The sequence below is a fragment of the Stenella coeruleoalba genome (assembly GCF_951394435.1).
Source record: "Stenella coeruleoalba genome assembly, chromosome: 10".
Taxonomy (NCBI): domain Eukaryota; kingdom Metazoa; phylum Chordata; class Mammalia; order Artiodactyla; family Delphinidae; genus Stenella; species Stenella coeruleoalba.
In genome coordinates this window covers 14,051,943-14,075,643 of record NC_137156.1, presented here as the reverse complement: position 1 = coordinate 14,075,643, position 23,701 = coordinate 14,051,943, and the positions used below count along the sequence as shown (strand labels likewise).

At 36.2% G+C, this 23,701-nt stretch overlaps 2 protein-coding genes across 2 annotated transcripts in view; one reads left to right on the top strand and one right to left on the bottom strand.

Moving 5' to 3' along the window:
• The window catches only part of DEK (DEK proto-oncogene), a 30,865-nt gene that overhangs the window by 3,059 nt on the left and 4,105 nt on the right, over positions 1–23,701 (top strand). The window contains exons 3-9 of the mRNA XM_079934419.1: positions 1,155–1,256; positions 1,495–1,604; positions 2,958–3,052; positions 3,938–4,058; positions 8,320–8,508; positions 20,893–21,028; positions 21,333–21,481. Of these exons, the coding sequence (XP_079790545.1) occupies positions 1,155–1,256; positions 1,495–1,604; positions 2,958–3,052; positions 3,938–4,058; positions 8,320–8,508; positions 20,893–21,028; positions 21,333–21,481 (902 nt within the window). The remainder of the gene's footprint in view (positions 1–1,154; positions 1,257–1,494; positions 1,605–2,957; positions 3,053–3,937; positions 4,059–8,319; positions 8,509–20,892; positions 21,029–21,332; positions 21,482–23,701) is intronic.
• LOC307193019 (large ribosomal subunit protein uL30-like) lies at positions 17,948–18,803 on the bottom strand. Its single transcript, XM_079934420.1, is given in 2 exon segments — positions 17,948–18,135; positions 18,139–18,803. Coding segments are annotated over 2 exon segments (744 nt in total). The 5' UTR covers positions 18,772–18,803; the 3' UTR covers positions 17,948–18,024.

Genomic DNA, 23,701 nt, shown 5'->3' with positions numbered 1-23,701 from the left:
AGTAGACATGATCTCTTTCAAGAAATATTCAGTTTCTTAATCTATTGATGCCTCCTTAGTATCTAGTGCAACTTGGCACAAAATAGGCATGCAGGTGAATGAGTGGAAGCACTTCCAGCAATCTATAGTGTCCTCTTATTTATCTGACTTTATCTCAGTCAGAAAGTAAGTGGGTTTTAGAAAATCCAGCCTAGGGACTACCCTGGTGGCTCAGTGGTTAAGAATCTGCCTGCCAGTGCAGGGGACACAGGCTCGAGCCCTGGTCCAGGAAGATCCCACATGCCTCAGAGCAGCTAAGCTCGTGTGCTACAACTACTGAGCCTGCGAGCCACAACTACTGAAGCCCGTGGGCCTAGAGCCCGTGCTCCGCCACAAGAGAAGCCACCGCAATGAGAAGCCTGCGCACCGCAACTAGAGAGAGCCTGTGCGCAGCAGTGAAGACCTAACACAGCCAAAAATAAAAAAAAGAAAATCCAGCATAATGTTTAAATTGTAAAATATATATATTACCTAGCTTAGGAAAAAAAAAGCGGTACGGACTAAACATTGCAAAACTTTTTTACAGGGTTTTATGACCATTATTATGAACATCATTTATTGAACTACAAAGTAATGCCCTCCCAATTGATTGCCTTAAATGTAAACTTGTAGAATTTTACCCTAGCCATAGTAACTCCAGGCTGCTCTGCCTTACTGTTGCTTTTCTTCTGTCAGCTTACTAAATTATTGCTTTGCCCTGAATATCTCTTGAAGTTCTTAAAATCTCAATCTAAACTTGCTGTTTTCTGATGTATGGTAAATGGAATCCCAATTAATAGAATTATGTCTAGTCAAATCGTAGGTTTAATGAGTACCTTGGTGATTTTTCACAAATAAAGTGACTGGACTTCCATAGCAATAATTGTAGCTGGATAGAAGTTTGTTTGCTTTCTGATTTTTTTTTTAAAAACTGGTTCCCCTGTGGGGTTGCCAGGTAAGTAAAATGTTACTTTTAAAAAACTTCAGCGACGCTATTAACTTATCACGTATTTTCATCTCTGTTGTATCATTTACTTCTCAAAATCATGCTCAGGAGAAGAGTTTATGTTTATGTAATAAAGTTAATACCTTCTTTAAGCTTTTTGTTATTTAAGAAGTATTAAATTGATTTCTAGAAAAGAGTCTCATCGTGGAAGGCAAGAGGGAAAAGAAAAAAGTAGAGAGGTTGACAATGCAAGTCTCTTCCTTGCAAAGAGAGCCATTTACAATTGCACAAGGTGAGTTTATGTTCCTTTCATTTTATAGTGAAAACGCCTAAATGTACAAAATGATGGATAGCAGTGCTTATTAGTTTTTAGTGTTTACTAAGTAGCAATATATAACTGGTGTAATTCTATTTAATTTGCCCTATTAGAACAAGTTATATGTAAATTATGCTGTAAAAAACAATTCTCATTAAATTAAATGTTCTAACACATAATGGGTATTTAACTTTAACATGGTATTTTTTCCTAGGAAAGGGGCAGAAACTTTGTGAAATTGAAAGGATACATTTTTTTCTGAGTAAGAAGAAAACGGATGAACTTAGAAATCTACATAAACTGCTTTACAACAGACCAGGCACAGTAAGACCTTTTTTATACCTTTTACCTAGTAGTATACTTATGTGTTAAAATACTTCACAATGGAAGCATAATTTTAGTTCTGGAAAGGACTTAAGCAATCAACTAGATCAATCTCCATACCATACAAGTGAGCCAGCTGACACACAGTTGAATGACTTATCACAGGACATGTAGCTGGATATTAGCCATTAGTATTTTAACATCCAGGGCTCTTCATACTGTAGTTGTTTTTAAGGCAAACTAAAATTTCACATTGTGAAATCAAAATTATGATGATTTTAGTGATTTTTAACTGTATTAGAAGAAATCTGTTTTTTGGATTTTTAAAAAATTAATTTATATTTATTCATTTATTTGGCTGTGCTGGGTCTTAGTTGTGGCACGCAGGATCTAGTTCCCTGACCAGGGATCAAACCCAGGCACCCTGTATTGGGAGCACGAAGTCTAACCGCTGGACCACGAGGGACCTCCCTTTTTTGGATGTTTCTAACCATTCAGAAATAAATGATTACAGCATATTGTATCTCATTTTGAGGAAATATCTGTTAAATTAGGTGGTAATTTTTTGCCAGTGTTAGAATAAATCAGTGTTTCATTTACTGAATTACTATACTGTACACACAACTTCAGTATTTCATATAAGTGAGGAGACTTTGAGCTGTGAGTGGACAAAGTAAAGTTTGACATTGTTTGACTGTCTGAAGCATGGTAAAATTTATTTTCATGTGTGTTACCTCAGTCGACCCTGACAACAATCTAATCTACACAAGTCCCATTACTGCTAAATGGTATTAACTTTTGGAGGTGCTCTGTTCTTTTTAAAGAATCAATCCCTGACTTTCTGTTGGAAAATAAGAAATATTACTAGCAACTTGTATTATTTAAGGAAAGGACGTCATTTATTTTTTAATGTTATTTATTTATTTTGGCCACACCGCACGGCTTGGGGGATATTAGTTCCCTGACCGGGGACTGAACCCGGGCCCTTGGCAGTGAGAGCACGGAGCCCTAGCCACTGGATCGCCAGGGAGTAGGCTGTCCTTTTAGTAACTTTCCACATTCCCTGGTGCTGTCAGGTAACATTTAGTTGTGGTTTTATAATTACTAGTAAAAATTCCCAGATGAAATTCATTTCAATTCAAATTGTTATTTTCAAAGAATTGAGTTTGAACACTTTATAATGTTAATATTTTAGTAGCAAATACAGTTTTCCAATGTGAAGAAAAAATGTTGAATACACCAATATTGTAGTGTGGAGACAGGTGTGAAAATAAGGTGTTGGCTTTGAAATTTTTCTTGTGTACATTACTGGGTAATAAATAGTAGCATTAATAATAGGAGAAACATTTTCAGGTGTCCTCATTAAAGAAGAATGTGGGTCAGTTCAGTGGATTTCCATTTGAAAAAGGAAGTATCCAATATAAAAAGAAGGAAGAAATGTTGAAAAAGTAAGTTATTTTTATAAATATCATAGTTAATGTGCTTCACACTTAATTTTAAACATTTAAATATAACTGCCCTTACATTTTCAGTAGACTGACGATTCTTTGCTTTAAATTCCAAGAGCATGTCATCATAAAGTATTAACTATTTCTGATAAATAGCGGCTGTCAAGATTATTGAAAACTCAAAAGACATTTTTGTTTCTTAGAAGAATGATACAGGTAAATCATTCACACAGTCCAAAATTCAGGAGGTCCAAAGGAAATGTAGTGAAAACTCTTCCATTCCTGTTCCCTGCCAGCCACTCTGTTCTCCCACTTATAGGTACCACTTAAACTATTTTGAAGTTAATCAACTTGATAGAAATCATTTCCATTCTAATGCAAACAAGATGATATATTCTTTAAAAAAATTTTTTTTAATGTGATGATATATTCTTATAAGAGTTTTTGTTTGTTAAGTCACTTGTAGTTTAAAAACTCTAAGTATTAAAGGTCATTACCTATACCTTCTTTGAGACATTGTCAGTAGGAATACTCGGGAAAATGTGTTGTTTAATCAGTCACCAGCCAGAAGAATTAACAAGTCTGTGAATTTTATAGTATTGAAAACTTTAGGTTATATTTCAGTGAACTAAGTGAATTTATTTTCATACCACCTTTAAGACTTAATTGGTAAATGATGTTTTCCATTTATTAATAATTACATCTGGTTGTATTTTGTGCAGTAGTCAAGATTATCGGGAGTACTTCTAAGATTCAGAGAAACATTGGCTGTTTTCTTAATATTTGTGGCTGAGCCAGTTTGGTTAGCTATTATCTTTATATTGTGGAGAATGTTTATAAACTTTCCTACATAATCACATTGGTTTCTTCCATTTTCTGTTTCAGATTTAGAAATGCCATGTTAAAGAGCATCTGCGAGGTTCTTGATTTGGAGCGATCAGGTGTAAATAGTGAACTGGTGAAAAGGATCTTGAATTTCTTAATGCATCCAAAGCCTTCTGGCAAAGTGAGGATCACTTTTTACTATTTCAGTAACAAATCAGTTATTTGTAGTGTCTCCATTCTCTTTTTTTCTGGAACATTTTAATTAGCATTGCTGTCAACATTCAGTAATATCTTTTACATTCAAAGAATATGCCTTCCGTTGATATATCTGCAACAATTTCATGACAGAAATAACAGAGAAGGCATACGGATGTGTTCTCCCTTATCAGATGTAAAGGATGTAAGATTAAGAAAAATAATTGTTAACTAAATGTCAAATGGGACAGAAATACAAAGGAAGTATCCAGAGTTATGTATATAGAAGGCACTTGAAGGACAGAAACAGGTTGAGCTGAGGGTGAGGTGTTGGGCTGGTGAGGGAGAGTGTGCGACCTATAATCAGATCAGGAAAGGCAAGATGGTGTATTAAAGCTGGATATTTACTAGGTACTGGAATAAGGTTATGAGAAAGTGACAGAAAAAAGCTGGCTCTTTGAAGTTTCTTGGACTGTATTTCCAGAATCATCAAGAGAGCCCAGGAGCTGGACAGGGAAGTAGAAGTCTTACAGTTTTCCCTACTCTTCTAAAACCTGGATTAGGTTTGCCCTGATTGTTCAACAGTAACAAAGGACATCACTGAGTTAAAATGTTTATTGAAGTGTTAATTATATGACCTTGCATTTTCAGTTTGTTTTCAATCTTTTAGCAAATATTTTCATATTTTTTCATTTTGATAGGAAAGAAATTGGGAAGAGATCTAGAGGGCCTAGGAGTTCAGGGGAACACCATCAGTGAGGGGAGAAGGGCATTAAGATTAGAAATCAGAAAATAGCTCTGGGACTTTATTTTTGTCTGCTCTTGGTCCTGTTGACCATTAGCTGGATAGTGATACTTAAGGATATTTTTGTCATACAGCCACAAACTGAAGGCATATGGTAATGGGGGAGGAGGGGTTCTAGTTGATTTATTTAAAAGATGAGTTTGAACACTATTTCCCCAGAAGCAGTTACTAAGTTGCCTGAGATATGAGGGATATGTTTATATTCAACATTTCCTCAGTGATTTTCAAGTGTGTTAGTCTCAAGACCCCATTACCCTTTTAAAATCAATGAGGGCCTCAAGAGCTTTTGTTTATGTGGGTTATTTTGATATTTACTGTATTCTGAATTAAAACTGAAAAGTTCTAAAATAACAGGCTCACTACATGTTAACAAAAGTAATATCTGTATGAAAAATAACTATACAAAATTTTAATGAGAAGAACGGCCTTCTGTTTTTGCAAATCTGTTTATGTCTGTCTTAAGAGAAGACAGCTCTCTTCTCATTTGCTTCTGCATTTCCTTCTGTTGCAATGTATTGATTTGCTTGAAGTACATGAAGAAAATCCAGCCACACACAGCTGTGTATCTAGAAAAAGGAAGGATATTTTAAAAACCCTTTCAGTTAATTATGGATAGTCTCCTTTGATATAACACCAAAACTCCACAGTGGGGAGGTTCTTAAAGGTTAGTTGTAATGTATCTAAAACCATGTTAATAAACTTGGACCTTTTACCTATGCATATTTTGTAATATGCACTCTCCATTTGGAAAATGTTGGTTCCCTGAATTATGCATATCTTCCAAATGCTGGCGCATTTCATTGAACACTGTCAAAAAGTCACATTCATTAATATAACCTTTGTCTCATCAGAAAAAAATATCTTTAGGTATTGGGAGGCTCAGTTCCATGATAGTGGATGTGAACTTTCCAAAATTTTAATTTTCACTTGAAATTTTGAAATTTATCATTGGCAATACATACTGTCAGGTTTCTTTTGAGGTGACAGGCTCACATTTATTTCTGAGACTATGTCTGTCAAATACCTAAGTCTGAATAGGCATAGTTTTTTAATTATTCTTTTAAAAATGATATTCCATGAAAAAAGGTAGCTTAGTTCACTGCTCAGTTGTGCAAGTGCTTTTCTTTGAGGAGATCAGTGAACTTCCTTATGTAGCCAAAGTACTCTGTGTGTACCTCCGATTTTGTTATACAGATGTTATAAAGACATGTACTCAAAGGTTGAGAGTTAACACAGTATTTACTGTTTCATCAAGAACTGGTGTGTGGTTGTGAGGAATATAATGACTACAAACACAGTTTGCTGCCTCCATCTCGATAAGGTACCAGTAGGTTTACCCACCTTTGCTTTTTGCACAATTACTACAAATGTCAACGCAGTGAAAAGAGTGAATAAATAATGCCTTGGTATTATTATGAAAATAGTTCTGACCTTTTGGAGTTCTGGAAAGGTCTCAGGAAACCGCAGGTTCCATGAACCAGACTTTGAGCACCACTGTTTTATCCTTTTTTATGGAATCTTACTCTTACATCCATTTTTCATATCTGATTCTGTGATGATTACTCCTTAGTCTGATGGTATCAATCTCAAGCTATTTTCTGTGCTACCATATGCTTCCATCATTTGAGGAAAACACTATAAAGTCATTAATACTAATTTTTTCTGCTCTAGGATAGTCTTAAAATTATTGATTTAACATTGTTTTACTATCTTTTTGTATTTCTAGTTTGACTGTTAATCAGATTTTGTTTCCAAAAGGGGATGATGCTCTTGACATTGGATTCTGATTAATAGATTCAGCTATTTTTAGAACCAGTATAGGAAAGCTCTAAGGCATTTATATATTATTACTTTTTAAAAATGAAAGTCTCTTCGTTTATTTTTAGAAGTTGCATTTTCTTGATGGGTTTCTTGAATGATGCAACATTCTTTCACTTTCTTGTATAAATTTATCTAGCACCCATTCCAGTCCTCATCTTACTGATTTCACATACAGATTATATCCTTATAACCTGCATCTGGTTTCTGAGCTGACATAGGGATATCACATTTTTCAAATATATTCATGTCTTGGATTTCATTTAGTGAGTAGTGAGAGTTTGGACGGTGAGTTACCTTTTCTCCAAACAAGCATATCAAAGAATTTATCCAGATGGATTTGGTTCCTGGTAATAGGTGGTAATGGCAGTAGTTCACATAACAAGGTTATCTGTATACATTCTAGGAGGTCTCTTGTGGAGAACCTCTCTGAGAAATATCTTTGGTCCACTGACTTATTTTCTGGAGGTACCTAGATTGGCTGTTTCCCAGTCTGTCTTTAGAGAAGGGTAGGTCGTTTGGGCAAGCTAGAGGCTGTCCTGTGGGTTGTAGATAGCCTGAAAATGCCACATTACACAAAGCAGCCACCTTTTCTTAATTTTTGTACAGGTAACATTGACCCCTAAGACTGAAATTTCCTGGAAGAGAAGGGACCTGTGGTTCTGCTAGTTTCATGAGACATGCTTAGAGTTACCAGTAACATTTACACAATCACGTATCTTAAGGTTACGTTACAGAATTTTCCTTATTGTAGAAAATAACATAGGCAAAAATAAAGACAAAAGATGCCCATGATTTTAGAAGTAAATAATTTTAATTCCTTAGTCTTTTCAGATCCTTTATGCAAGGTTATTTTATAGTTTTCAATTTCAGAAGTTAGTAAATACTCCCCTAAGAAACCATTTAAAAATTAAATTTTTTAGTTAATTAAATTATTTTCCTCATGTGATCTCTGCTTTTTAAATATACATGGTTTAATTGAATATCAGAGTAATGGCAGGGGCACTTATTCTGTGGTTCTTAATTCATTTCATAATTAACATACTCAACACTTATTGCATATTTAAAATCATCAGTGAGAATATAATCCTGGCATTATTGAAAGTAGAACCCATAGGTAATATGAATATAAACTATATGTTTCATCAATTCAAGATGTGTAAAGTGAGGTTTTATTTCCTTTATGGATGATTCCTCCTGGTCGATTAGTGGGTCCCCTAAAGCAAGAAGGCAGTGACAGTTTTAATGCTTGTAGGAGTGAAATAAATAGCAAGTCTAACTGAAAATATCATCTTGATGAAGTATAAACAAATATCTGAACTTAACACAGTGTGCACTTGGGCTTCTAGTCCCATATCAGAATGTAGAACACATACTTCTTTCAAATATGTGAAGAGTCTCTTGCCTAGAACCTAAGGTTCTAAAAAAATGAAAGGGTGTTGGTAGTGCAGACAAAAAGGTTGATTTGACACGTGAAGTTAAAGATGAATTCTCTGTAAAGCTGCTAAGGTTGGAAATAAAATTTCTTGAGACAGGAACAAGAAGAATTGAGAAGTAGTTATCAAAAAGACGTGATTGACTTGGAAATATAATAGCTCATTGATGTTATCCTTATTTTATGCAGCCATTGCCAAAATCTAAAAAAACTTCTAGCAAAGGCAACAAGAAGGAACGGAACAGTTCTGGAATGTCCAGGAAAGCTAAGCGAACCAAATGTCCTGAAATTCTGTCAGATGAATCTAGCAGTGATGAAGAGGAAAAGAAAAACAAAGAAGAGTCTTCAGATGATGAAGATAAAGAAAGTGAAGAGGAGGTAAAATGTTGGGGTTTTTTCCTCATTTCTTTCCATGGAGAGAGTTAAATACTCCTGCTATATAATAGATTAAGACAGAAAGCATAGATTTGAAGGAACTATATGTGTACCATGTTGGTTGTTTTTAATTCCAAAGACACAGAAAGGATTAAGTGTAAACCCTTTCTTTCCCTTAAGGAGCTTTTAGTTTTATTGCCATGCCAGAGTGTAAGAGTTGGAAAAGAATGAAGTTGCTGTGCACTGTGTTTGAGCTGGACCTTGAAGACTAGAGTAGGTAAATGAAGGGGGAGGAGTACATATCCTGACAGGAACACAAAGGAGACTTTTAAAGAAATGTTTCATAGTATATTAATACTTTATGATTGACTTGTACCATTTTATTCTGCTTTATGCAAAAAGCAAGGGGTTTAAGGACCACCGTTTTATCTCAGTTTGGGATTATTTAATGAGACTAGTGGCATTTGAAGTTTATTTGATTGGTGGGCAAATTTTGTGTCACTTAGGAATGCCTGTCAGTTTCTTTTACTTGGCAGTATTTATAAAATGTTGAGAATGTTTAGTTTCCGAAGAAAAACTTTGGGAAGCGGAGAGCTGCTGAACCATGTAAGGGGTTAGCTTTACCTCTCCTTAATATCTTCAATCAAGTAGATGAGGGAGAGGGTACAAGGAGGTGATTTCCTGTTATTGTTAACAGTGTTTTGCTGGCTCTGTTTTGACTTGTTTTGGTGCTCTCTTTAATGATCAGAACTTGCTGTGTAAATTGGGTAATCCCCCTTGTCTTATGTAGGGGCTTGATTAATGTGGCTTGACATTTTGGACCAAGATGATTCTTTGGTGTTGGAGGGGGCTGTCTTGTGCATTGCAGAGTATTTGTCCACTAGATGCCGGTAGCACATTCCTGTCCCCAGCCTCCAGCTGTGAAAACCAAAACTGTCTCTAGACGTTGCCAAATGTCCCCTGAGGGCAAAATCACCTTCAGTTGATAACTGCTGGATTAGAGAGAATAAAGATGTGGTGAACTGTGATTTTATAGGTGTGCATTTTGTGTATACTTGTCTTTAGGTATTTAAAATCCATGCTTGTTTTAAGGTCAGATTTTATAAAGACTTCTATAAAGCTAAGTATAGAATGCTTCATAATTTTAAAAAGGATACTACAGATCCAGCAGGTGTTTCATAACTAGTATCTTAATATATTTTTGGTATGAAGGAAGATGAGTAATCTGAGCACTAGCGTTTTTATGGAATAGATTTTAAGGACATGTAGGAGGAAAACGTGTTATTTATATGTGAATATAAATAGTGGCAATTTTGCAGTAATAGATTTCCTCATTCAGCAAATTTTGGGTTATCTACTATTGTGTATTCACTACGCACGCTTCCCAAGACCTTTTTAAAGGCAGACTTAAAGCATGAAAAGTTGTCGTAGAATATAAACATCTAATTTTTTTTGTAGAAGCAAGATGATTAGCATGGCCTTTGGAAACTGGGTTCAAATCCCAGCTGTACTCTGATTGTCACTGTTTGACTTTGGGCAAGTTACTTGTAAATTCTGTACCTCAGTTTCCCACCTTTAAAATGGGGATAATGATAGTACCAGCCTCCAAGGGTTGTATTAAGTGCCTTTATTTAAAGCACTTAAGAGTAGTACTTGGCACAAGTACTATATAAGTATTAGCTGCTGCTATTACTATTAGTATTAAGATGACATTTTACCATATGCAAGATTTATAAATCCAGTCTTCTTGTCATTACTAAGGTGCAGGTTAAAAAGTGAGGATATTTTACACTCGTTTTCTCATTTGCTTTCCAGATTATTGTCCCTTTGTTCTGAATAGAGTTAGTTGACATCTGTGAATGTAGATGACTCCTGATTTATAACCATATTGGTTCCTGGATAATGATCACAAATGGAACTGTTCCACTACAGATCAAAGCCTTTCTTTCTTCATTGCCTTAAATGAGGATCATTTGCTAGAAACCCAGGTCAATGATGAAAATCCATGGAGAAAAAAAAACACAAAAATGCCATTCAGACATTAAGTATGTAAAGCCACATAGTCTAAAAGCTATATCATAATGCTCTGTTTTCTGCTTTGGTTTTTCTACTTGGACTGGTATTGACAGACTTCATAAAATATAATGTCAGTAAAATCTAGACTGAGAAATCTTTTCTTTTCCTGATAAATCACCCTCTAGCAAACATAGGTATTCTTCATTGCTTTAAAGACTCCTTCAAATTTAGGGCCATCCTCCTCAAAAACTTTATTTCTGATTCCATTGCTGTGAAAGGGTCTGATTGCCTTTGAAAGGTAAGTGTTGGCAGGAAGGATAGTATTTCTATAGTAACTTTGTTTTCCCTTATTCTGTTGTTTTGAGGAGTCTGTTAAATGGCATCCTTGTTAGGGACTTCATAAACTGAGGTATTTTTGGTCAATACTATGAAAAGACCTCTTTTCTAAGAGGCTATACAGAGGAATTGCAGGTTGATTGGAAAAGTTGAGGATTGCTTATAGATGTAATTTTTTTTTTTTTTTTTGTGGTACGCGGGCCTCTCACTGTTGTGGCCTCTCCCGTTGCGGAGCACAGGCTCCGGATGCGCAGGCACAGCAGCCATGGCTCATGGGCCCAGCTGCTCTGCGGCATGTGGGATCTTCCCGGACCGGGGCACGAACCCGCGTCCCCTGCATCGGCAGGTGGACTCTCAACCACTGCGCCACCAGGGAAGCCCTATAGATGTAATGTTTTTTGCAGATTTTTTTTCATGGAAAATTACTGGGTTAATATTATTTATTTTTATTTCCTGAAATGAATTTTTCCTTCATAGATAAGAGTTCTCCCTGTTAAGATCAGCTGCTTGTTATTTTAGATTCTTGGAGTAAATAACTGAACTTGTTTCTTGTTTCCTCTGTAAATTGAGAGCTTTGGACCAAATAATCTGTATCATATTGCTGAAGTCAGAAGTTTTAAGCAGAAATCCAGTTCAAGTTATAGTTGTTCATTAGCCAGTTATATGAGGCTGAATATTATTCACCTGCTACTTTCCATATTTAGCTGTGTGAAAGAGTAGGATACTTAATTTATAAGTAAATATTATTTTAAAATGTATGTTTGTAATCACTGAAAACTGCAGTTGAAACAGAATTGACAGGGTTTTTGTTTTTCTTTTTAAGTCTTTTATATGAAATATGTCACATTTAGCATGTTAGCCAGCAATTGCTAAGACATTTTGTTTGAGGTTCTCTGTACCTATACCTCTGTTTCTATGATATGCAGCGAGCGGTTCCCAGTGATTTTTAATTCTCTTTTTCTTTAGAATTAATTCACATAAGGAGGTGCTCTTTCTGAGTGTGACCTGGGTAATAATTCCTTTATAAAAGAGCTGGTCTAAACTTCTTTATCACCTTGGCTCTTGGACATTTGCTTACTTAGGGCAGTAGAAGGAGAGCAATTTGGAACCAGGAAGAAACTGATAGATGAGATTTCTTTAGAATGAGAGAATAGAGGTTTAATTATTTTCTGTAAACTTATTATGAAAATCAACTGATTTACACATTGGAGTAGATCTTTAGGGGAGGATTCCTGAAATGAACCAGTGAGATTAAACCATACTGAGGCATGCCATTCACAACAGGTATTACCTTAGGTACAGAGAAATTATTGAGAGTACAGAAAAAAGAACGGAGAAGCAGTGCTCTCCACATTAGAGAAAACAATTCTAATTATATTTTAGACCCTTAAAAGCTAGCTTAATGCTTCTTCAGTTTTTGTTTCCTAGTGTTTTTATAAATACTCTTTATCTCTAGGAAAGTATAAAACAAACTATAGATATTTACTTTGTGAGTATTGAATTTATCTGAATGTTCCCAGATACATGAGGAATATCTTCAGCTCTGAATACTTAAAAGCCCTACTGATAATGTCCAAAACAGGAGTTCCCTTTTTCTTTCAGGACAAGAAGTCCGCAGAGAGGCAATTCTGGGCTAGTAGAGTGGCTCAAGAAAGGTACTAAGAATTTGGGGACTGTCTCTTCCTGAGCCACCATCTTTACATGTGGCATTAAACCTCATGATCTCAGGATGATTGTTTTACCTTTAGGCATTGTATCCCTGTTCCAGATAAAAAAAGAGTAAAGGGATTTCTTCTAGTGATGTTTTGGCTTTTTCCCCCACTGGCAGGGATACCTTTTACCAGAGATCTCCAGGTACATCTCATTGGCCAGAACTTTTTACCCAGCCACCTCTAGTTGTAGGGGAGGCTAGTAAGACCCAAGTGTTAGCTTTCCTGCATCTATAAGAGGAAGGCAGATAAAAAGTGTGATGTTGAGTGAGGCGTCCTACAATGTTTACCAAGTGAGAGAAATTTTCAGTTATAGTTTTGATAAACATTTGGGCCATTTGAGAAATTATTTGGTAGTGGTGGGAGGGTGAACGTGAAAGCTTTGTTAGTCCTTAAATATGTTCTAAAAAATAAGAATTCCCCCATCTCAATCTGATCAGAGGAATTACAGAATTATATAAACTATTGAAACCTTTTGTTGGAAGGCAAAATTGAATAATTACCATAATAAAATCTGTTTAGGGTTAAACTTGCTTTCATAATCTTTTGTGGAATATAGCAAGGTTTGCACATTCTTTACTCTTGGCATTCTTGAGTTTTCTCAGCCAAGTTGTTAAAAGAATAGTGTATTTTAAGCTAATACTTATTTTGTTCATCTGTTCACCCAGTACAACCTTTCTGCTGTGAGGACAGGATTCTGGCTCTGTGACAGGCGTCTTTTTTGGAGACCCTCCTTCAATAGCCCTGCTGCCTATAAAAGATAGGTAAGCCTTCTCCCAAGAATTTTTTTTTGCCTTCCTTCAAAAAGTGCTCGTGTCATTCCTCTGATTCTATACCTTCACGGTTATCAGACACATGGAAAATCTCCTTCAAATTTTTAAAAATTTATATTACTACAGTACATTGTAAAAAGTTTAGATGACAGTACATTGTACTACCTGAAATTAATGGCAGCTCTCAGTTTTATCTGTTTCTCTTTAGCATGTAAAAAATACCTACAGTACTGGATGGTCCTGATTGAACCACTCACAGCATATTCAAAAATGGCAAGCCAGAATCTTAGAAATAAATCCTGTGAGAATTTGGAAACTAGCTTTTTCTTTTTCACCTAATTTTTTCCCATACATTTTGCTAAAAGACTCACAGTCTTGCCTCCTATTTGATTAAATAACAAAGGTGTTAAGTATCATAAGTACTTCCAAGGTTTTTGCTTTATAATGCCACGTATTGTGTTTAATTACTGAAATATTCAGAATATTTTTAAAAAGACTTAAAATAGGGGGCCAGTACTTGGTTTTTAATGTAATCACTTTTCGATTGCTCAGTTCAATAAATTGAGAGTGTGCTAAGTGCTGTTGGGGTTACAGAAAATATTTTCCTACCCAAATACCATTTGATTGACGCTTAATATAGGATTTCAAAAGAAAGAGAACCTCTCTGTTGATGAGTGAAAGCTCTGGGGAGAGATGGAAGAAATACCAATTGAAATTGACCTTGGGGATAGAAAGGAAAGTTGGACACGTGAACAAAGATGGAGAGTAGGAAAGTACTGTGACAGACACGCTTGTTTGTGGTTAGGTAGTTTGTCCAGAAGTAAAGCAGTTAGAGATGAAGCTAGAGCAACGTACCTTGAAACCAGACTATAGAGAACCCACGTGGTTGGGCATGGCTGTGTAATACAACCTTTGGGGGTAGATTGATCATTCTCCTTCCTTCAGAATGGTTGTCTTATTCTACCTGAGCATTTTGCTAAGTGGGGAAAAGAGACATGGCCTCTGTCTTCCAGGAACTGACAGTCTATCTGGGGAGAAGTACCACTCATTCCATAAGCATTTATTGGTATGTAACAAGGAGGATACTATTGAGATCTGCTGTGTGCCATGTACTTTCACATCTTGCTTCTTATTTAGTCTTGACTCCATGAGAGAAGGTGATATATCCTCATTTTTGTACTTTGAGGATATAATAACCAACTTTCCAGAGCTTTAGGTCATACTTTTTGTCTTCAGCTCTATGTCCAAATCTGATTTTAAGCAGTAGCTTTAGGAAAGTTAATATGGGCATATATCCACTTCTGCTGGAAAAAATTTAAAACTAAAAGCTATTGACATAAAGGATCCTATTGATCTCTTTATCTGGCTCTGTCTTTCCCCTATATGTCTCCAGTAGTTCATGATCTAGACTAGGAGTTGGCAGACTATGGCCTGTATGCCAGATCCGTTTTTTTGGTACAGCCGAGAAGCTAAGAATGGTTTTTCCATTTTTTAAATATTTGTAAAAAAAAAGGTGAATGTACAACAATGACCATATGAACCAGCAAAAGCTAAAATATTTACTGTCTGGCACTTCATAGAAAAGGCTTGGTGACAGATCTAGACCATATATTTCTCTCTCATTTTACTGTGGTGCTTTTAAAAAATACATGGGTCCCCAGGCCGCACACTTGATTTTTTTTCTCTCTCTCTTAAATGTACAACCTATTTAGGTAAGTTGTGCCAGAAGACTGATACTAAAAATCAAGAAGTTTGGCTAACTGCTATTGATAGAAAAAATGTTTGTCTTAGCAAGCAGAGTGATTCTAATGAAATAGAACCTCAGGGTTGGAATAGATCGTTAAAGTTATCTAGTCTTCAAGGATCTTTTCCCATCCCAGTTTTCCAAATAGTTACATAGCAACTGCTGTGTGCCAGTTCTAAGCTCTGCAGTGGAGATCAAGAGACAAATAAGAGTCTCTGTGTTAAGCCGTTCAATCTAGTTGGTAGGAGGGGAGCGGTCAAAGATTAGGAGGGAGAAAGTACAGTAAGGTATAACTTAAGAGCTAAGAAAGTGGTTTGCTCAAGATGGAGTATTTAACTCTTTCTAGAGGCGGGTAGGGAGCAAAGATCCAGACAGGGAAACGTCATAGGAAGTAGCAATTTGATCTGAGCCTTAAAGGATAAACAGGAGAGGTTGGCATAACAAAAGAAAGATTTGGAGAAAACTATGCAAAATTGGATTACACCAAAGGCCCATCTTGGCTTCAAAAAAAAAAAAAAATTTTTTTTAAAGAAATGATCTTGAGCCCATACAAAGTTAGGAGGTGAGGGCCAGAGACAGCCCTGATACTGAGTTTGGTTGTCCTTTGTTGCCCTTCTATATTTTCTGCCAACATTTTTTATTCATTGTTATTATCAGTAACATTTGTATGTAACAGAAAAAGTTAAATTTAACAGTATGATAAATAGATTATGATATCATTGACTTACTGCATTGGTTTAGTTCAGTAGTTTCACCTCTGGCTTAAAGAAATACACAGGTACCTTAGTCATTTCTATAAGCAACTAATGCAGCAGGAGGCACACTGAATTTAATCCAGGTCTTGCTTCTTACTAGCTGTAAGACATTGGCTCACTTAACTACACAGATAAATTTTCCTTATTTATAATGAGATCAACCGTCTTTGGATTTTTTGTGTGTGTGCTTTGTTTTGTTTTTTAGGTCATAGATCGTGTATGTGAAAATAGTGCTATACAAATGCCTTTTTTCTTTTTCCTCTTAATTACATTTTTAACCATGTCCTGGGTTCAGAGTACAGGTAAACCAGATCCTGCAAACGATATACAGAGGTGAACATGACAAGAAATATTTACATGGCTACTTTATGGCGAACACTCTTGTGGTTGTTAGGGACAGATAGAGCTAAATTAGATAGGTGTCTCTTCTTGTGGAGATTGTCAGATAACGCCCTTAAGAAACTTGTAGTGTAGTGGGAGAAGAGACATGCAACCACCTACAGTTTAAAAAACATAAATACGTTAAATATTTCTTTGGTGCCTTTTATGTATTCACTCATTTGATCCTCACAAAATTTTACAAACATGGCCATAGTTTGTCAAATCTGCAATGCCTGTAAGGCATCATTTTAATGTAGATTGCAAAATGTACCCCAGGATCTGAGATAAGGTGTGGGAGGGGGGAGTGTTAAATTTAGCAAAGTCTGGTATTATTACCTCCAGTTTTACAGATGCGGAATCAGATACAGAAGGGTAAGTGACTTGCCTGAGAATGCAAAATTAGTCACTGGTGGAGTCAGGATTTGAACCAAGGAAGTTTGGCTCTAAAAACTTGTGTTCTAATTCACTGCTTCACAGTGCCTTCCAGAAAGAAGGGGCAAATGAATTGTAGGTCAAGTACTGTGGGATTACAGATTAATCAAGTTGGTGGTATTATAAAAGATTTGGAGGAGGTGATTGCTAAATTGGGTTGAGACTCATGAGTGAGGTTTTCCTAAGTACAGGAGGGGGAATGAAAGTAATGAAGACTTGAAAGGTCATGTAAAATTTAAGTAGGCATGTTTTTTAACTTTACTTCTCAGTTCTCCCAGGGCCCCTTTTCATTACCTCAGAAATACCAGATTGCCATGTTTGCCTTAACTGCCAAAAATTGTACGTTGGGTTCCAATATCAAGGTCTGTCTTTTGAGATGCCCTGTTTCCCAAAGTTACCTTTTTTTCCTATACATAATATCTCATCTTCAGGGCAGCTCAAATGATTCTTAGCAGCTGCAGGGCTAAAGCACATGATGTGAGTTATTTATCTGATTGCCTCCCTGCTCAAGATGAAACCCATAAGTATGAGTTTCTACAGTTTATTTTACTACCCAGTTTTCACTGTTTCCCCATGCCAGCACTTACCAGTATGAAAAAGATACTTTACTGAATTCCTACCTTAAGTTTGTCACAGAGTAATTTGTAACTGATTACTAAAGATAAGCGAATTCCAGTGTAAATAACATAATTTGTTATTACAGAGATTCGGTTATTTGTGGGTCCAGTTCTACCAGAATGTAATGAAATAAGCATGATGTATCATGGTTAGTTAACACAGGTGTCACTGAGGCAGTCTTACTGCTATTCTATGTATCTATTCTATGTGTTTGCCTTTTAAAGAAAACTTCAGGTTATTGGAGGAAATTACATTTGTATGATGAAAGAATTCCTTTACAAAAGGAAGCACTCATAATAGTAGTAATAGCTAATATTTATTGTTTCCTCTGTGCCCAGCACCATTAAAAGTACTTTTGTGTATTAATGTACTTACTCCCCCTAAGACTGAGTACTATGATTTCCCTCATTTTATAAACAAGGGAACTAGGGCCCAGAGATGTACTAGGTCTAGAATTTGAAACTAGGCAGCTTGCCTCCAGAGCCTACACTCTTATCTATTAGTTTGTATCTTCTATAGTACTTCTGACAGTATGTTTGCAACCTTTTTGTTAATAGATGATAATAGGCTAGTTGTCCTTTTAAAAAACTGTAGAACACTCTCCCTTTTAGAAGATTTAAATATAGAAAGAAGCTTAAATTTAATTTTTTTTTTGTTTGTCCAATTGTAACTTTTTTTTTTTTTTTTTTTTTCAATTTGAGAGCAGTCACTGTTTATTAACTGACCGGATTACAAAAATAATCATGGTAGATACCTTAGTTCATCCTTCTTATAAGTCTGTTGATCTGGTCTTCCCTGTTGCCAGCATCTCCACCTTCTACAAAATGGGTAGTCTTTTTCTTCATTCCACCTCGTGGAGAAGACAATTAGAAGGGCCACAGGAAGTTGTTTGCTTCTTTGAAACGTTTTCCAACAGTATAGATCTCATGAATCAGATCCTCCATGCAGATAATACCGTATTTGCCAAGAGATCGAGCAATCAACACGTTATCCGTCAGGGCAATTCGCTTCTTGTTGATTTTGCCATAACCACGCTTGTAGATCAATTCATTTACTGACTTCAGGTTTGGGTACCCCCATGCAATGTATGGTTCCACAATTCTCAGCATGTTAATTGAAGCCTTGTTGAGCTTCACAAAGGTGCCATTGAAAATCTGACGGAGGCGAAGAAGCTGCAACACCTTTCGAACCTTTGGGCTCACACCATTGATACCTCTGATCCTGATGACAAATGCCAATTTGGGTTCCGCGGGTACGTAGAAGTTGCCGGCTTTTCTTGCCATCCTAGCCATTCGAATCTCAGTTCTGTACATCTGCCGGTACTCCTTGTGATAGTGCTTAGCTTTTTCATAGATGAGCTTCCTCCTTGCCTTTCGAAGCATCTTCTGGGCAAATTTCTTTCTCAGGCGCTTGATCCTAAGCTCTGCGAAATTCTTTCGCTTTTTCTTAAGGGTTTCTGGCACAGCAGGAACCTTCTTTTTCTTCTCCTCAGCACCTTCCATGGTTTCAGCCGGGAAAGAGGCCAATTGTAACATTTTTTAAAAATTTATTTTATTTATTTATTTATTTGGCTGTGTTGGGTCTTTGTTTCTGTGCGAGGGCTTTCTCTAGTTGCGGCGAGCGGGGACCACTCTTCATCGCGGTGCACGGGCCTCTCACTGTCGCGGCCTCTCTTGTTGTGGAGCACAGGCTCCAGATGCGCAGGCTCAGCGGCCATGGCTCACGGGCCCAGTTGCTCCGCGGCATGTGGGACCTTCCCAGACCAGGGCTCGAACCCGTGTCCCCTGCATTGGCAGGCAGACTCTCAACCACTGCGCCACCAGGGAAGCCCCAATAGTAACATTTTATGGAGATGGCTTGATTATGCTTTATTTATCACTGCACAGTTTTATGCTTTATCCAATTATTACTACTCCCAAATGCAGGTTTAAAAATGGCACCATAGTGTGTGTTCTTTCTAAAATTTTACCTTATACCCTGGCCTTTAAAGGCTCTGAAAGTATTTTAATCATCTGATTCTAACTCTCTGATTTGAATGGGGATCAAGTGGTAATGCTTATAACATTGTTGCTCTCCCTTCCTCATCCCCCCCCATGCTTTCTGTAATAACTTAAGTTTATTATAAAATATTTGAATGACCCGCAGGTCCAGATTTTATTAACCTTTGACTGATGAGTGATATGTAATAGTCATTATTCTGTGTATTAAGTGCATCAACAGAACTTATGAAGTTTTAGTATTTCCTTTCAGAGCCTCGTGTGGTTCTTAGGAATTAAGTGGATGCTTAGTAAACTTAAAACTTAGTTCAGGTTAGTCATAGAAAATTGATGAACCATTGATGCCTTTCCGGCAACCCCCGTGTCTGGAACACCTGAGAATTAGGAAAAAAGTATAAATGGCCTCTAAATAGCAAAAATCCATAGGTGAAGCTTATAGACTTTATTTTTAGAAGCATGTTGGCCCTTTGACGCTGCTTAAATCCATTTTTTTAGTCGCAGTTAAACTAGATAGGTTAGCTAGTTTCCGGCCAACAGTGTATTATTGAGGTAGTGTAGGGTGATACTACACTTAAGTAAATATGTACAGTGGATGGCAGTGTAGCAAAAGGAAAGACAAGCACTAAAATCCAATGAACTTCACTTAGAAATAGCTTGAGCCCACCTAAGTTTAGAACAGGTTGGTCTATGTACTTTAATTTTTCTTTACGTTCAACATAATGTCTCTGTCCTTAAAAAAAAAAAAAGGTTGAATTTTGATGATAATCTGAAATTCAGAGTATAAAACATTTGGAGAAACATTCTGTCAAAAGTGATTTGCGGTGTTTTTGGTGTGTAAAGATGAGATTTTAAGTTATCTTGAGGTACTTGCCTTATATACAGGTACTTTTACCTTCAGGAACATTAATGAATTAACGTTTCCTAATTTCATAGACTCTGCTTAAGACAAAGTTACAGTGAACGATAATTTTGTCATTTTAATCTAACCGTATGTGTATACTTTGCTTTTATTTTATTATCTGTGAGTTAATGTTTAAGAAAACAAGTTCTGGAGTCAGATCTATTTGAATCTCACTTCTTTATTTTATTATGTGACTGGACAAAACCTCTCTGAGCCTTCGTTTCCTCATACATTTATAAATAGTTTTTGAGCAGCTCCTTTGCACCATGCACTGTTACAGGAGTTAGGGATATGTCAGTGAAAACAAAAAGGTCAAAAAAATCCATGTCCTCATGGAACTTACCTTTTAGTTGGGAGAGACTGACAATAAATAACAGAATATTAATAGTACCTATATTTTAGAGTTTTTTTCAAGATTAAGGTCTGATGGGGTAGACCTTAGTTAAGGGAGGGGTAGACAGTTTTCTATCCATAGTGTGTAATAAATGTGAGCACCTAGTAATTTTAATGTTTGATTCTTGACCTCACCTGACTAGTCTCGTGTTGGGATAAAATTAAGTTCATTGAGTGTATTAGTCATCTCAAAAATTAATAATTAGTAATAATTTTTCATTGGTGATATTGAACACATTAATTTTCTCTAATATTGTTGAGGGGTGTGGAGGAGTAGAGGGATCGCAGGTAATCTCTCATCAGTGTATGTACTTTGTTTTTCTTTCCAACAGCCACCAAAAAAGACATCCAAAAGAGAAAAACCCAAACAGAAAGCCACTTCTAAAAGTAAAAAGTCTGTAAAAAGTGCTAATGTTAAGAAGGCAGATAGCAGTACCACCAAGAAGAATCAAAATAGTTCCAAAAAAGGTATGTTAGAAATGACACATTTTCAGCAGCCTAAAGATATACATTATATGCTATAATACAGGTTTTTTTGTTTTGTTTTTTTATAATACAGTTTTTAAGCATGTGTGGAAAATAGGTAAACTCTGAGGAACATTTGAGGGGGGAAAATAGTATACCAGTGTTTTAGTTTTTAATTTTTTAATCTAATACCTTTTCAAGGATCTGATGAATACTTACAGAATTCTTCCTAATGTGTCTTGAATATTAATTTACTTTGCTTTATAAGAAAAATTTATTTTCATGTCATAAAATGTCTTACTTTTAGAAAGTGAATCTGAGGATAGTTCAGATGATGAACCTTTAATTAAAAAATTGAAGAAGCCTCCTACAGATGAAGAGTTAAAGGAAACAGTAAAGAAATTATTGGCCAGTGCTAACTTGGAGGAAGTCACAATGAAACAGATTTGCAAAGAGGTAATTGGACAAATGCTGAGATCATTTTGCTTCTGTTTGAAAAATTCTTTCACCCATCCCTCACTTGGAAGCTAGATTCTTATGTGCATTCATTCATTGAACAAATATTTATTGAACTACCACATGCCAGGTATTCTTACAGGTGCTGGGATACCACTTTCAGTAAAATAGTCAAAACCTGTCCTATTGGAGTCATTTCGTAAATAACATTTGAATGTATACAGTGAGTAAAGTTAAGGTAATACATTTCAAACTCCGTAGATGTTCTTTTCCTGATCTAGCAACTATTTTTATTGATGCACCCCTAGATTATGTTAGTTTAAATAAGCAGGATCTTGTGGACCACCTTATTTTCAATATTACTATGATAAATGAGATGTTATAGATTAGGTTCTTAGCTCAAACTTCTCTTAAGTTCTTCTGATGCTTCTCAGGAAATGAAATGATCTAGTCTTGAATATGATTCTGTAGCGATTCCATACTGTAGACCAAAATTGGAAGGTTTTAAAATCTAGTTTCTTATGGTAAAATGAAATTAAAATTTGAAATGTACCAAAGGTGGAATATTCTTTACCTTTTTAAGACATACTGTTTTTCTTATTCAGCATTCGCTGAGCCTCTGCTACATATCAGGCACTGGGATAGATGTTAGAGGGGGAGCAGGAGAAGCCATTATTTGGCTTCGGGGTCTTGTGTAATCTAGTGGGTAGAAAGAGGCAGCTGTTTTAGTCACTTAGTACAGTGTGTGAGAGCTGTGTTAGAAGAGTACAGAGGGTGCCACACCACCACAGAACAGAGGGTACCTGCTTGGGAATGGGGGTTGGGGGAGTCTGAAAAGGCATCTTGGAAGAGGTCTTAGAGCTTCAGCTTTCATACAATTGAGGAACATCAACACATTCACATAAAACATGACACGTAATGACTGCGAGGAATAATCATTAGTTTAATTTGCAAGGAATAGTCATTAGTTTAATTTGGCTGAAGACTAGAGTTGGAAGGAATTCTTCACAGAAGTTAGGAGAGAATACTAAAGAATTCTGCAGATTTTATATGTGTTGTTACAGAGTTTGATTTTTCTCCTTGAAGCTAATGAGGAATTGGGAGGCAGGGTAGGTTATTGAAAGGTATTTGGCAGGAGCAGTCTAGGATGACTCTTAAAAAAAAAAAAAAAAAGATTTTTATTTTTTAAGGGTCATCCTAGACACATCAAGAAGAACGGACTGGTGAAGAATGAGACAAGAGTCAAGAGAAACCTTTACATCATAATCAGAGTTATAGGGCTGCCGTAATCCAAGTCTGAAATCGAGAGCCTGATCACAGGTTACTCCGTGTGGGTGTAAGGGCTTGGGTGCATTAATCATAATAGGGAGTAGAACAAAAGGCTACCTCTTGAGGAAAAGATGAGTTTTGTTCTAGACATTTGAAGATGGAGTATTTGAAACATCCAAGTGGGAGAAATGGTGAACATTGTAATTCTCCAAGGTAGGAGAGAAACCTAGACTAGGATATTGCTGGGAGTTAAAACCAGAAGATAAGGTGGCCTAGAGAAGAAGGTAAAGGATGAGAAAGGCAAAGGACAGACCTGGAGACCATTATCATCAGAGTTGGGAAGTAATTCCTACAAAATGTAAGAAATTGTAGAGTCAGTAGTAGAAGGAAGGCCAGAGAGAATAGTGCTGTAAAAGCCAAGCGAGGAGAGTTTCAAGAAGGGGCAGGGAGGGGTAGTTCCCTGCCTAAGAAAAGGTAATTAACTTACATGGGACATTGGACAATGGCTGTGGAAAGTCAGGTCACAGAAAAGAAACATAAATGACCTGTAAACGTGAAAACATTAACCTTCCCTACTAATGAGGAAGATAGAAATCAAAAGGAAATACTTTTGCTTATTAGCTTTAACAAAATCTTTATAAAGATTAACAGTTTTCAAGGTTGGCAATGGAATAGGGAAACGTACTCTCATCCTTTAAGTTGTAATAACTTTGGCGAATAATTAGGTAGTATATTAAAATTTAAGTGGCAAATACCCTTTAACCCAGCAATTCCGTTTCTAGGTCTGTATCCTAAAGACATAGTCACACCTGCACAAAATGATTTCAGTAATGTTAAGCGTGTCTGTAATACTGAAAAGTCAGAAACAACCTAAATGGCCATCAGTAGGAAAATGTTTAAACTGTACATCCATATTTTAGGAATATGAACTGTGTAGCAGTTCAAAAGAAC